Genomic DNA, 14,067 nt, shown 5'->3' with positions numbered 1-14,067 from the left:
CGGGTCCCTTCTATTATGGGGTAGTCCGGACAGACTCCTACTAAGGTACCATTCATCAAGCCTCATGAGGTAGCTCGCGATCGACTTTATCGCTGGAAAATGATCCAAGTGCAAATATTTTCTAAAAATTATCATACAGGATAGAAAAAACGCCCATGTATTTTTTTTTTGCACCTATATAAAAGTCACCTGTTGGAATAGAGCTCCTCGTGGCCAGCCAGAAAGAAATGTGAAACCTTTCCAAAGTGTCTATTACGCATCACTGTCCTTCAGCTTCTTCTTCTCTGCTTCTTCCTCTAATTTCTCTTTTCTCTTTTGTACTACCTCCCAATTGTAAACCCTCGCAGTTGCAACCTCCATGGTCTAAACTCATTGTCAGCAACCCAACTAAACCAACTTCTCAAAGGCCAGGAGGCTACTCACGGTAATCTGCTCTCGGAGAAAGTCCAAGTCTTCCTCGCAGTTTGACAGGCTTGTTTTAGCCGCTGAGAGTTTGGAGGTTAATAGCGTCTCTGCCTCATCGACTGGGTAAGACAGCATGACATTGGCCTGTAGTACAGTCAGCTTGACAGTCCTAGTTTTCCCAGAACTCCCATCATACCCCTAGCCAAATGTAAACCTCCTCAGTCGGTGGGATATTTGCTCTGGCATATAAAGTATCGTTGAGCTCAAAGGTTGTCTCAATGGGATCGGTCTCCTCCTAAACTCAGGCATGAGCAAGCTGTTTTCCTCGGAATTGCTTTGCAAAGTCGAACCTTTCGCAGCTTGAGGAACTGCACGGTATCCAACGTCTTCTGGATATCAGGAATCTTCTCCCTCAGCCCCGTCATTCGACGTTGCAGGTTCAGCTCCATGAACTGATACTTCCTACCACGGGCTCATTAGCCCTTTTGCCATGGCAACAGTCCAAATTGTCGCAGCTCACGAGATCATTTCTTGGAAGTTCCGAAGCGTCGGCTCGACATCATCCCGGGTTGATACGTAGTCCTCGACCTTGTCGACGAAGGGTGCGTAGGGAATTCCCCTTGGGTTGGTCGGAGTCTCATCTTTACCACTGTGTCCAGCTTTGTTAGCACCTTCGCAGATCAAATGTCAGCTCTTTACTGCCGCTCCACTTGCCTTACGACTGGCTGTTTTTCTGAGCTCGCCATCTTTGCTGCAGTGCGTCTCTCAGCGCATAGAATTGGAGATTTTGGACACAACTCCAGGAGGTCATGCCGCCATGGGACAATTCGCAGGAATAATAGTGGGTACCTCACCGAAGGTGAGGTGAGGGGCAGATGGAGGGGTTCCTTTACAAGAATAATGTCACGAATATTTTAGCCAAAATGCAGGGTAAGTCAAGGCCCATCTACTTGTCCAGAATCAAGATGTGCTCCATTCAGGCCATTATTGTGCCTCACGGAAGATGATGAATTACAACAACCAAAAAAAATTGAATGGAGGTAAATTTCTAGATGGCCTAGCCGTGGATCTCCATCTGCGGCTCCCCTTGGCGTGGTATATAGCTTACGCGTGAGCCATAAATCACTGCGCCGTCTCTGATGCATATCGCGGAACATGATGAGCATTGTTTTCAAGTAAAAGCTCACAGGAATGATTTTTTACCATTGCTCTTTTCATGGGTAGACTGTACTCGATGGTAGGCAAACTTTTATCTTATTCTTGCTAAAAATATGCAGCTGAATGGCGTTTTATCCACCATGCTTAGAGAGACATATAGCTAAAGGGCATGAGCACATATACATCGTCTACCCTCCCCATTTCATACTGTTGCGTCTGGATGACATATTTTCGACACGAAACGCCAACAGCCCTATCCCGTCATCGTACTTGTGTATACATATGAACCCCCCAGATCGACCCAAACTCCAGATACTAAGCCAAACCATGTTAATCTGTTCGTTTCTTAGCTTCCCGAGCACCGGCTGCCTCTGCTTCTTTGGCGATTGCAGGCGATGGCGTTTCGGGAATCGATGCGTTGTCATCATCCCAGTTGTCTTCAGCGTTTTCATCCCAGTTATCGACTTCTTCTTCAAGAGTCCTGCTTCGACTTGAAGCGTCCGTGATTCCAGACTCCTGACCTTGCCCCAGTTCTACATCTTCAGTGTCCTCACCCGGGACAGCGTCATAGTGTTTGCGCTGTCGTTTTCTTTCAAGCATTCGCTTGTGATACCACGCGCAGATGCCAAGTCCAAGTAAACTACCGGCGATGTTTGCTACTATATCGTAGATGTCGAAATCTCGATCGTTGGGGAGGAAACTCTGTACGAACTCGGATCCGACACCAAGTATGAGAGTGCAGACCACCAGGGTCATGTGTAGGATTCGCCGACGATTGGTATCAACGACCCAGTAGAATACGACCGTCAGTAGGAAGAACGTTACGAAGTGAAGGACCTTGTCGTTGACATAAGCGCCGAGCTGTATAGTCGATAGACCAGCATAGCCCGCCAGGAGCAGAAGAAGCAGGAAAACACCTTGAAACTACTATTAGCATCTTCCAGCGAGCTACCAAGGCCAGCGCGTGTGCTATTCGCAGAATGCAAGGGATGAATTTTTGAATTTTTTTGGTTGATGCGGTCTGGGCTTATGACGTACGCACCTGCAAAAGGCAGTCTTATCCGCATGGCTAGATTCGGGGAGTCGAGGAAACGGCTCCAAATGTGACAGAGGTCTGAGCAATATGACGGCCTGGAGAGCAGCAAAGCTCCCTAGACCAAATGACTAGATACAAGGCAGCGTATCTGCATGCAATTGGCGTGGAGTTGCGAGGAAGCTTGTCTTGAGCTGGAGAAGCTGTGGCGCAGCCGAATACGTACCGACTCAGCAGGTGGTGCTTACCTGGGCGACTAAGAAATGGAATGTCTGAGCTGGCACGGTTCACTCTTGGGTATAAACTTATGTACAGCAGCGCTAATAAATCGTTGTTTATTCAAGCACACAAAGAGAATATTCAAAGCAAATCTAGCAATATCCTTTGCTTTCTACTTCTTGTCTTTTCAGCTATGTGGTCACTGTGCTCTGTAAGCCCTGCCTGCTCGATGTGCTCAAGCAAGTGAGCTAACTATCACGTGTGGTCTCACGTGTAAGTGAACTTGGCTGGGGAAAAAAAAGGTTCCAGGTTGTCCCTTACTACAGAGCCTTACTAAGGCAAGAAAAACACTACACTGGCACAGTACGGGTGGAAGTACTTCGTAATGCTCATGCCTCTATCCGCGAGATGTACACGCACGACGTAGGCCCATGCTCCCAATAACCAGCAAGCAATCATTGCAGCGGCATGCATAGAGCCTGTCAAAGCAAAGCAAGCCTTATCGATATTTTCATGCAGCATAACCTCTTGCGTCGCCCTGCTCCAAGAGTCCGGTAAAGCGCCCCATAGCGTGCTGGTACCACCGGGCCCAGCTGCCGCCGAACAGTGACCCAGTGCAAAGTCTCCGCTTTGGGGAAGGGTTCCCCATACGTACAAGCCTCCCAAATCCTCAACCTCATCTCTCGATCCGCAGACAAACCAGGCGATCGCGATCCATCGAAACTCGGCCAAGTCATCTCCGTTCGTCGCGATTTTCTGGCTTCCATCTATATCGATGCTTCTCCTTTGGCCCATGTTGTCTTGAGGTCCTCATTCGCTCCCGGTCCGGCCGCACGCGAGCGCATTTGTTGGCGCATGGCGAAAGGGGCCCTGCTGTCGCTTTCATCGCTCGGGGCCCAATATGACTCTTCCTAATGGTCAGGCAGCCTGGCCGCCGCCAGGATTGCATCATTCCAACAGCAGCAGGAGTTTGCAGATTGTTGACGATGGGTTGGCGCGTATCGCGACCCCAGTCGACACTTCGCTGGTGTTGATGCCTGAGGCAACCCTTGATATCGAAGACGAGAGGCGACGCGCCCATTTCGCAGACTTGTTTCAAAAATCAGAAGAAAAGATCGCCCTGCTCTTTGCGGACGATGGATCCTATAATTTGAACGCGATCGAGGCTCTACGACGCTACCCCCCCACCCCTGCCGTTACCCTCCCTCCAACCACCGACCACGAACCCATAAAAGAACCGCCACTAAAGAAGGCGAAGCGTACAATAGACGAAGATGATTATGACGACGATGACGAAGACGAGGAAGACGAAGACGTACCGTCTGCCGCTCCCAAGCCTCAGGGTGCGGCAGCTGCTTCGAACTCGTTGTTATCGCCGTCCAAATCCGGCAGTTCTCCGGTTCAGTCGGTCACTTCTCCTAGCAGAATAGCAGATAAAGCGAGGTCCCAGGATGGATCGCAAACCAAGGGGAAGCCTGAAGATGATGCCATCAAGCAACTGGAAGATGTGAGGATGGTAACAGAAGCCGCCGCCCGGCGAAGCTTCCACACGATTATATATACACTAGAGAACGACCGAACAGCAATGCTTGAGCAGCAGCAGCTAGAAGATTCCGAGAAGCAGCTCCAGGCTGAAATGGAGAATAATCAAAGCGCAGGTGCGACTGGATCACAAGTTGCGAATCAAGGCTCTCTCAGCAGCGCGAATCTTGGCGCGTCAAGTCTCACCCTCAAACATCTCATTGCAAGGATAGACATGAAGAGAGATCAGGTAAAGGCTTCTGATGCCGAGCTTAGGATCTTGATGAACGAAGTGCGGAAAAACCGCAGCAAGTGGGCAAGCGAAGAAAATGTCAACCAAGAAGAGCTGTACGAAGCTCTAGAAAAGGTGTTGACAGAGCTGAAAGCCCACACGGAGTACTCAACGCCGTTTCTCACTCGTGTCAACAAGAGAGACGCTCCTGATTATTATAATTGTATGGGCAGATTCCACATTTCGCCCTCGAGCGTGTAGCCTTACTAACTTTACCCATAGTTATCAAAAACCCCATGGATCTGGGCACGATGACCAAAAAGTTGAAATCGTTGACCTACAAATCCAAAACCGAGTTTGTGGTTGATCTTAACCTTATCTGGGACAACTGCCTCAAGTATAACCAAGACATGAACCACCCGCTCCGCCGAATGGCAAATGGTATGCGGAAAGAAGCCGAGAAATTGATACCTCTTATTCCCGATCTCGCCATCCGATCGCGTGCCGAAGTTGAAGCTGAAGAACGAAGGAAGCAAAATGGCGGCGAAGATGACGGCGGCGAGGACTCTGATGATGAGCCCATCATGTCTTCTCGTGGTCGCAAGGCCACTGGTACCAAGGGAGCCAACAAGTCCAGGAAAGCTCCTAACGATCCCAAAGAGGATACTCCTGTTGTTGACCAGAAGCCAATCTTACAAGTAAACGGATTGTTGGGAAAGCTTGGTCGTGAAGGATCAGAAATGGACGGAAGCAATGGGTTTGCCACGCCTCCAATCGGCGGTTCCATCACGCCTGGTGCGGCCAATGGCCCGTCTGGAATTACAAGCAACGCTGATGTAATGGACATTGACGGCCCTAGCATCAATGGAATGAGCCTGAACCAAGCCTTTGGCCAAGCTACCGAGCAAGCTTATGAAGATGAGGAGTATAAGATATGGAAGCAAAGTACAAAGAAAGACCGAGCTCTGACAGCCAAGGAGCGGTTTTTGCTGTTCAAAGACAACAAGCTTAGCGTGGACGCTCCAGCCTTACTCAGAAGCAAGGCAGGCATGCGAAGATTCCTGGCTCGCCAAAAAGAGGCAGAGCTGACCAACAGCACTGAGTTTGATACTTCCGCAACTACTGCCAAAGCCGCTGGAAGCAAAGCACCCGAGACATTGGCTGAGGGCATCGAAGAGGAAAAGGAACAAGTAATCCCTGACTATTATACCCCCCTGAGTAATATTCCAGATATCCCCTCAAAGCTGCAATGGGTCGAAGATGGCGACGGCCAAGTTATCAATCAGCACGAGGAGTTTCTTCGACTCGTTTCGCCCGGCTCGTTTGTTGCATCACAAAGTAAATTGACCAAGAAGATGGACGAAAACATTCATCAGATACAAGAAACAAGAAAATTGGCTATGAAGATTTCTGTTATCAAGCAGATGCAGGTCCAATCCCAGGTAAGAAGAGCTTCACTCGTACATTTTCTCCTCAGGGATGATTACAAACTTACACTTACTCAAAGGTTTATACGAATCAATTCCCAAAGTCAAATTCGGAACCATTCAGGGAGCTAGATATTGAGCCACATTTCATCGCAGATGATGGCCCAGTGATGGCGTCCGAGACATGCCAAAATGCTCTAAAGCGTTCCATTGCGAAAATTCTCTATACCACCGGCTTTGAGGAGCTGCAGCCATCTGCTATAGATACCTTTACGGGCATCGCAGCCGACTATTTTCAAAAGCTAATCAGAACGTTTAACATCTACCGAGAGGCTGAAAAGAAATCGGTCCAGGTTGGAGGCGAGATGACGCTACAGCCACGCTTTACACCAGAGGAGGTGATCCTTCATACACTGGAAGAGAACGGCCATGATGTTGCCACTTTGGAGAACTATGTCAAAGACGACGTCGATAGATTGGGTAGCAGGCTGGGTGCTTTGCACGATAGGATGAAGTCCCATCTGGCTGACCTTCTCCGTCCTGCTCTTTCGGCCGAAGCAGGTGAAGATGGAGCTGGCGCTTTCAACGACGGCAGTGATCAGTTTACCAGTGGAGATTTTGCCGAGGATCTTGGAGAAGATTTCTTTGGCTTCCGGGCTCTCGGACTGGACAAGGAAATGGGTCTTGACTTTGTTTCCGTGCCATTCCACCTGCTGCAGAGTAGAGTGCGCAACCAGTACCAGATGCAAACACAAAATTCTGGCGGGTCAAGCAGTGAAATATTCGAGCCGCTTCTCATATCTGAGCCTGTCACCAAGGAGAACATCCAACACCAAGTTGGCTTGGTCAAGAACTTCTTCCTGGCCAAGCTTCACGCTAATGGCGACACACCACTGGTTGAGGATGAAGATCTACCGACTAAACAGCGCAAACCGCGCCCTCGTCTTGGTGCCAGCGGCAAGATCATTTCCGCGCAGAAACGCCCACCCAAGGAACAGTTGGCACTCGCTAAGAAAAAGAAGAAGCTGGAGGCCGCTGCGGCTGAAGCTCGATTGAATGCATCCCCTCAGAAGGGTGGAGCAGCAAATGCAGCGGCTGCAAAGAAAATGACTACACCTCTACCGAACGGTGCTGTTCCCAATCCTGCGCTCTTGGCACTTGCACCTAGCATGGAGCGGACGGACAGTATGCAGAGCCAGGGCGGAATGAGCCAAACTGATAAGGACGACACTACTGGCATGATGAGCCCAGAGAGCATTGCTCAGTAATAACTCTCAATAGCAACCTACCATTCAGCTTCGGCAACTCAGAACGTCTACTCTCTCTGCTCTTCTCCCATCAATACTGTACATATACGATGCACCTTATGGATAGTTTGGTGCACCACAAAAATATCTATATCGGCCACTATGCCTGCATCCGTCGGCATTCCGGCCAACCAAGTCTTTTCATTTCTAAATGTATATCTGATGCTTTAATGCTTCTCGACTTCTAATGACTTCTATCCTTGCCCCCGGCTATACCCCTTCTCGGACCTGGGGGGCAGGGTTCGGACCGGCCTCTTCCTTCTTCGTTCTATTCCCACCTTCAGCTCTCGACATGTCTCTCCCTTCGAATTGGCCGGCCTTGAATCTTTGTGCGGCGTTTATAGGATATGATTATGGAAAAATAAGCCTTGGCTCTCAACGAAACGGAGAGCTATGACGAATATTGCGAGCAATTTGGCGGCTTATTTGAAGAAAAGACGAAAAGATGAACCCGAAATCGGATTGAATCTCTTACCCAAAGAACAAAAAAAGATTCGCTACATTTTCAGTTTGTGCACTGCGCTCCAACCAAAAAGAGGCGGCCATCTGCCATGGCCATGAGGAACAAATTTCCCCCCAAAAATAAGACCAGGAGAGAGACGTGTGGATGATTTTATGCTATTGAACTGAGGCGGCAAAGATTGTTTCCCTTCCCCCCTTGGGGGTTATACTCTTCTTCTTCTTTTTTCCTTCTCCGAACTCTTTTTATTTTACCCCTTTTCTTTTTCTTCCTTGCTTGTCGGTTCGTGGTTAAACTGTCCTTTCTGGTACCTGGTTTCTAGATTATCGAATTCTATTATGAGATTTCGGCTGCGTAGCCATGGTTGTTGATCTTGGCGGCTTAGATGAAGGGCCTCGGTCAATTGATTTGTTTGATTGCTTTCTATTTCTTCCTTTTAACATTGTGCTCTTCTTATTGTTCGGTTTTATGCGTCGTACCATGGCCTGATTCTTCGGTTGAAGGCGTGGGCGAATGGATGGTTTGAATGTGAATGCGAGGACAAACGGGTGAATGCGGTTGGGTGGTGGGCGTGGGGAAAATGAGATAAGAATGCTAGGTGATAGGCAATACACAGCCTTTAATGAGCTTGTTTGACATGAAAATGTTCACTTGTAGACAATGGTACAGGTGAGAAGTGAATACGTAATACCGTCCATCTACTGGCAAAAGTCCCATGGAGTAGATTACTTCACACAAAGCATCACCAGACACACACATATTGGTTCGGAGAATAATATTGTTCTCTTACTAAGCTTGCCTACTTGTTGAAGCAGGACAGGACATACCCATACCGACGTTGAATACCTTTGATATCAATGACCAAAAAGGTTCGTATGCCCCTCAATCCCCCAAGATATTCCCAGTCATAAAACTCCCCTCACTTCCGGTTGAAATGGAAAAAACGCATGCGCCAGCCCTCATGAAAACTAAAATTGCAAAGTTGTTGAACCTTTTCGCCATTCTTTTTGGCTTTTGTCCCATCCCATGTTAAATGCCTCCCTTGGTGGACTTGGATCTTTTTTGATTCTCCACTTTTTCAATTATTTTGGTATATGATTTTTTGGAAAAGAAGTTATATAAAGGAAATTATTTTTGTTTTCTGCAGCATCTTGCACTTAGATGCCGGCATCCAGGCGCCAGCCCTCAACGGGAAGAGGGAAGCTGCTAGCCCAAGAGGCAATCTCCTTCTGGAGATCGTTGATCTTGGCGATCTTGCCAGAGGCAACCTCGGCCTTGAAGTCCTTGAGCTTGTTGGCGGCCTTGGGCAGGGAAGCCTGAGTCTCGACGCAGATCTTGATGGCCTGGTCAATGTATTGGGCAACACGCTCAAAGTCCTTCTCTCCGAAGCCACGGCTGGTCATGGCAGGAGTACCAATGCGGATACCGCAAGGGGTCAAGGCGCTCTTGTCTCCGGGGATGGCGTTCTTGTTGCAAGCAATGTTGATCTGCTCGAGAACGGCCTCAACACGGGCACCGTCGAGGCTGAACTGACGAAGGTCGAGGAGGACCATGTGGCTGTCAGTTCCATCAGCAACAAGCTTGTGGCCGAGCTCCTTGAACTTGACCTCGAGAGTCTTGGCGTTGGAGACGACCTTCTCCTGGTAGGCCTTGAACTCGGGGGTCTGAGCCTGCTTAAGGGCAACAGCCAAGGCAGTGATGGTGTGGTTGTGGGGGCCACCCTGGTGACCAGGGAAGACAGAGAAGTTGATGGGGTCCTCCAGGTTGTAGAGGGTCTCCTTGCCGGTCTTGGCGTCGACGGAGCGGACACCCTTGCGGAAGAAGATCATGGCACCGCGAGGGCCACGGAGGGACTTGTGGGTGGTGGTGGTGACAATGTCAGCCCACAGGAAGGGAGAGGGGATGGCCTCGGCGGCGATAAGACCGGAGATGTGAGCCATGTCGACAACGAGGTAGGCACCGACAGAGTCGGCAATCTTGCGCATACGCTCGTAGTCGATCAGACGGCAGTAGGCGGAAGTACCGGCAACAAGCACCTTGGGGCGGTACAGGATGGCGTTTTGCGCAAGCTGGTCATAGTCGATGATGCCAGTCTCGAGGTTGACACGGTAGGGCATGGTCTCGAAGTAGGTAGAGACAGCGGAGATCCTGCAGGGCGCCGTTAGTCAAAAGGCTTTCTTGTAGGCTGGCAATCGCTCGTTCTGTAGCTTACTTTCGCTGAGGAGTCTGGTAACCGTGGCTCAAGTGGCCACCGTGGGGGAGGTCGAGACCCATGAGACGGCCGTGGGGAGGCATGATAGCCTGGTAGACCTGCAGGTTGGCAGGGCTGCCACTGAGGCACTGGACGTTGACACCCCACTTCTCAGAGTCGAGGTGGAAAGCCTCGAGGGCACGACGCTGGCACAGCAGCTCGATCTGGTCAATGTGCTGGTTGCCACCATAGTAACGAGCGCCGGGGTAGCCCTCAGAGTACTTGTTGGACATGGGAGAACCCAGGGCATCGAAGACGGCACGAGAGGTGATGTTCTCGGAGGCAATGAGAACAATGGACTCGCGCTGACGCTGGACCTCATCTTTCTACAAGCTCCATTAGTTGACTGAGTCACAGAAAGATGCTGAATGAGGGGACAAGGCCATCCTCTGAGAGGATGGAGGGGCAAATCGTGACAACTTACCATGATGGCAGCGACCTCAGGGTCAGACTCGAGAAGAGACTTCTCAAGCATCTACAAAGCAGGATATAGTTAGTACATTGGACTCGTCAAATCAGGCAAGCAAGCCCAATGGGCAAAATACGGCGGACGAACCTCCTTGTGAGACGTAGACAGGGCGTAGGTAGACATTGTGGATGTGGATTGTGGGATGAGAGTCGAAGTGGATGAAAGTGAAGAGGGCAATCGACCAAGGGAAGAGTGCCTTTGAAGGGAAGAAGGAGGAGGAAAAGGCCAAAGATATGGAAGATGGTGAAGAAAAGAAGAAAAAGATGACCAGAGGGAAAAATGCGCCGACTAAATTTTTCCGTGGCGCCCAGGAAGAAGCACTTTCAGAAATGCCCGAAAAAAAAAAGCTACAAGAGAAATGCCAGACGGGCGAGATCGGATAGCGGGGAGTATCAGTGGGGCAAGGCGGTGAGAATCAAGACCCCTGTGCGCATCCTAGCGGGGCAGCCAGCAGACAGAGTGCCTTAAGACACTGAAAGAGGCACGAAGATCAGCCATATATTCACCCGCCGAGCACTGGGTTGGGCCTGGCGTGGTGCAACTTTTGAGCACAATAGCGAGTAGCGCCACCTAAAGCTGGTGTCATTCCCATGTGTCGCGAGTTGTAGCAAACTCAACTAAGAGTCATTTGTCGCTGTTTTTTGTCTGCCATTGGCACAAGCTGCTGCCGATTACGCCAACAAGGGGGCAAGCCCTGAGAAGGTGATTAATGGCTCAGATACTACCAGATGTTTCGTCCTACCTTATGCCGTCAGACTGCTTACCGCCAGATGCGGAAGTAGTGACAAGGACATCAAAAGGATTCGAGCAAATCACCGAATGCTTGCTTACCAGGTTCCTTAGATATGCTACGTACAAGGTGCCTATCGTATCTGAGTAAGCTTCATGGATGCCGCACACACGAGCTTGGCTTGCATCCTGAGACGGATGCCATGGCAAAGGATTCCATGGGGTACGGATACGAATCCAAGCCTAGAGTGAACCAATGGATGGAAAAATACTAAAAATCATCTTGGAAATGAGAATTTTGGTCCAAATAGAGTATCAAACCACCAGACATACTGCAAGTCATCCCACATACGGAGCACCTTGATGACTGATGGACTTCAAGAATTGCACATGCAAATATGCATGCCCAACTGTGGCTAGAGTCCCCCCAAACAGCCACATCCCTCTTCCCTCCGTGGCGCATCCTCCACGCAAGCGCCATAGCCGATCAGGATAGCATCAAGATAACATGTATCCTCCGTATTAGTCGTCACCACCAGCCGATCCAATCTCACCTGAAAAATACCAAAAAAAGAGTAAAAATAATAAATAAATAAAATTATGAGCTGGCCGTACCACTTCCTAACCCTCTCAAAGGAAGACGTCCTGGTCCGCCGCCATACAATCGACCACTATGCCCGCATCGCGCTCTTCTCAGCTCTCGCCCCGGCGGTAATCGCAATCCTCATCCGCCTCGTGCTTCGTGCTGCCAGGCCTGTTCTACGTCTTGGTCGAGATGGTGGTGATCGTGGCCGGTATTCTCATATTCCCGGGTCGCCCACTGTCAAGGCTCAGCGCAGCAGTGGCTTTGGCGCCTTGGCCGCGAGATGGAGAGCGTTGATGTGGTGGCTGGGAGACGATGTTGTTTTGGGAGGCGTGAGCTGGGGGCAGAGAGATGAGTGGGTACTGGGGCTTCTTTGGACGAGTTGGCTGCTGGTTTTATGCATTTTGGGGACTGGAGAAGGTGAGTCGTGTTTGTGTCTCTTCCAGTGATGCTTCTTCTCCGGCTGGGACTCTTTGTGTAAATCTCATGTGAGATCTCATAACAAGCCCTTGTGATACTCGCCCCAAATCTCACTTGATATCAACTCAAATTTCATTCCAGCGTCGTCATATATAGCGACTAACTCAAAAACATAGACTACCTCCATCTCACAAAACGCTTCGGCACCATCGCCGTCTCTCAACTCCCCATCCAATACCTCCTCGCCCTCAAAGCTCTCAACCCCTACGCCTACGCCTTCAACTCTTCCCACGAGCACATCAACCGCTACCACCGCACTCTCGGCCGCGTCATCTACGCCCTCATCATGACCCACATCGTCTTCTACAACATCTTCTTCATCCTCTCCGGCATCTGGCTCAAGCGCTTCTTCGCCCCCGTCGTCTTCTGCGGCGTCCTCGCCGCCCTTAGTTTCGACGGCCTCTTCGCCACCGCCCTGGTCCGCGCAAGGCAGTACTCGTACCGCCTATTCTTCATCACGCACCTGGGCGTTGCACTGCTTGCCCCGGTGCTGCTCTTCTTCCACGCCCATTCCGCTCGTGTATACGTCACCGGGAGCGTCATTGTGTTCCTCGCGGACATCGCCTATCGCAGATTCACCATTACTCACACGGCTTCGACGTTTGAGACTGTCCCTGGAACAAACCTCGTCAAAATCACCGCTCCTATGCCCGCGGAAAAGATTGAGCAATTCCGCTCTCGACCGGGCTCTCACATCTACCTCAGTATTCCTCCCGAAGGCCGGACTAGCAAATACCCAGCATCCAAATCTTTCACCTTTGACCTCCTCTTCAACCCCTTCACCGTTGCCTCCGCCAACCAGGACAGCCAGAGCATCACCCTGGTTGCCAGAAAGCGAACAGGCCCCATGACCAACATACTCTACCAGTTCGCTGACCCGATCTCTTCCCCCTCCACCCTAGACGACAACAACAAGATCACCCTCGCCATCGAAGGGCCACACGGGGCCATTGGCAAGCACTTCCAGCACCTCCTTACCTGGGGCGCCTCCCGCATCCTCCTCGTTGCCGGCGGCGTGGGCGCAACCTTCGCTCTCCCGCTCTATCACGCCCTCCAACGCGAACTCCCGTCTGCCCACGCCCAGTTCGTCTGGGCAATCCGTTCCGCCGCCGATGCCACCTGGGCTATGACTGGCGACGGCTCCGACAAACCCCTACTTGACGACGATAATGTCCATCTCTATCTCACAGAGAACATCGGCTTCTCCACTGACGCAAATGGCAGAAGCCGCGATGCATCCATCGAGCTCCAGAACATGGGGCGAGGATCTCACTCACATCGCTCTGCCGCGGGGAATAACAGTAGGCGCCCCAACTTTCAAAAGATTGTGGACGACATGTTCCGTCACGGCGTAGAGGAAAAGGTTGCTGTTCTGGTCTGTGGCCCGGAAGAAATGTCGAGGGAAGTACGACAACGGATAGGGCCATGGGTTCTCAAAGGCCGTGAGGTATGGTGGCACAACGAGAGCTTCGGATGGTGATGAATTGACGAGAGACGAAATCATGTATATAGATGGGTACCCAATCATTAGATACACACAGGGGTATAAATGGCTATTATTCTTGTTTCAACATTCATTACGTAGTCACGAAACCTGAAAGTTTCAAAAATGTTTTATTCTAGGCTTCATACCCCTTTACAAGTTGGTCATTGCCCTCTGCAGGGCTTGTTCTTTGGTCCTGTAAACCGCAGAACCAAATCGATAGATGAAAGTGCTAGCAAATCCAATGAGGCATGCCTTAGCCCATTCTCCAGCGGTGTCTATCTATCCTCTTCGGACGTACTTGCCAAAC

At 50.4% G+C, this 14,067-nt stretch overlaps 6 protein-coding genes across 6 annotated transcripts; 2 read left to right on the top strand and 4 right to left on the bottom strand.

Annotated features, from left to right (window-relative positions):
* Positions 1-160: 160 nt before the first annotated feature.
* M431DRAFT_507406 (hypothetical protein) lies at positions 161-1,237 on the bottom strand. Its single transcript, XM_024918960.1, has 6 exons — positions 1,120-1,237; positions 926-1,054; positions 756-867; positions 602-700; positions 424-549; positions 161-363 (listed from the first exon to the last, which is right to left on the bottom strand). The coding sequence occupies exons 1-6, from the start codon at positions 1,149-1,151 to the stop codon at positions 253-255; spliced, it is 609 nt and encodes a 202-aa protein (XP_024775422.1). The 5' UTR covers positions 1,152-1,237; the 3' UTR covers positions 161-252.
* Positions 1,238-1,637: 400 nt separating this feature from the next.
* Positions 1,638-2,812, bottom strand: M431DRAFT_507404 (hypothetical protein). The gene is made up of 2 exons (XM_024918959.1): positions 2,606-2,812; positions 1,638-2,480 (listed from the first exon to the last, which is right to left on the bottom strand). Exons 1-2 carry the CDS (start codon positions 2,628-2,630, stop codon positions 1,894-1,896), a joined length of 612 nt encoding a protein of 203 aa, XP_024775421.1. The 5' UTR covers positions 2,631-2,812; the 3' UTR covers positions 1,638-1,893.
* Positions 2,813-3,074: 262 nt separating this feature from the next.
* Positions 3,075-3,850, bottom strand: M431DRAFT_407888 (hypothetical protein). The gene has a single exon (XM_024914919.1). The coding sequence runs from the start codon at positions 3,608-3,610 to the stop codon at positions 3,149-3,151; it is 462 nt and encodes a 153-aa protein (XP_024775420.1). The 5' UTR covers positions 3,611-3,850; the 3' UTR covers positions 3,075-3,148.
* M431DRAFT_494176 (hypothetical protein) lies at positions 3,717-7,263 on the top strand (the record flags this gene model as incomplete). Its single annotated transcript, XM_024917215.1, has 3 exons — positions 3,717-4,791; positions 4,851-6,010; positions 6,076-7,263. The coding sequence occupies 3 exons, from the start codon at positions 3,717-3,719 to the stop codon at positions 7,261-7,263; spliced, it is 3,423 nt and encodes a 1,140-aa protein (XP_024775419.1).
* A 1,656-nt stretch (positions 7,264-8,919) lies between these two features.
* M431DRAFT_481234 (hypothetical protein) lies at positions 8,920-10,605 on the bottom strand (the record flags this gene model as incomplete). The annotated part of the gene is made up of 4 exons (XM_024915942.1): positions 8,920-9,910; positions 9,975-10,339; positions 10,438-10,488; positions 10,570-10,605. 4 exons carry the CDS (start codon positions 10,603-10,605, stop codon positions 8,920-8,922), a joined length of 1,443 nt encoding a protein of 480 aa, XP_024775418.1.
* Positions 10,606-11,429: 824 nt separating this feature from the next.
* On the top strand, positions 11,430-13,754 carry M431DRAFT_494174 (hypothetical protein; the record flags this gene model as incomplete). Its single annotated transcript, XM_024917214.1, has 3 exons — positions 11,430-11,434; positions 11,817-12,214; positions 12,391-13,754. The coding sequence occupies 3 exons, from the start codon at positions 11,430-11,432 to the stop codon at positions 13,752-13,754; spliced, it is 1,767 nt and encodes a 588-aa protein (XP_024775417.1).
* Between the last annotated feature and the right edge of the window lie 313 nt (positions 13,755-14,067).

The sequence above is a fragment of the Trichoderma harzianum genome, assembly GCF_003025095.1.
Source record: "Trichoderma harzianum CBS 226.95 unplaced genomic scaffold M431scaffold_5, whole genome shotgun sequence".
Taxonomy (NCBI): domain Eukaryota; kingdom Fungi; phylum Ascomycota; class Sordariomycetes; order Hypocreales; family Hypocreaceae; genus Trichoderma; species Trichoderma harzianum.
The sequence above is the reverse complement of the archived record's forward strand: the minus strand, read 5'-3'. Positions and strand labels throughout refer to the sequence as shown.

Coding starts and splice junctions, on each gene's coding strand:
- M431DRAFT_407888 (XM_024914919.1), bottom strand. CDS start 3,610: ATGGGCCAAAGGAGAAGCATCGATATAGATGGAAGCCAGAAAATCGCG.
- M431DRAFT_507406 (XM_024918960.1), bottom strand. CDS start 1,151: ATGGCGAGCTCAGAAAAACAGCCAGTCGTAAG. Junction 1,055..1,119: donor GAAAAACAGCCAGTCGTAAG/GCAAGTGGAGCG, acceptor AGCTGGACACAG/TGGTAAAGATGAGACTCCGA. Junction 701..755: donor AGTTCCTCAAGCTGCGAAAG/GTTCGACTTTGC, acceptor GCCTGAGTTTAG/GAGGAGACCGATCCCATTGA.
- M431DRAFT_507404 (XM_024918959.1), bottom strand. CDS start 2,630: ATGCGGATAAGACTGCCTTTTGCAG. Junction 2,481..2,605: donor GATAAGACTGCCTTTTGCAG/GTGCGTACGTCA, acceptor AGTAGTTTCAAG/GTGTTTTCCTGCTTCTTCTG.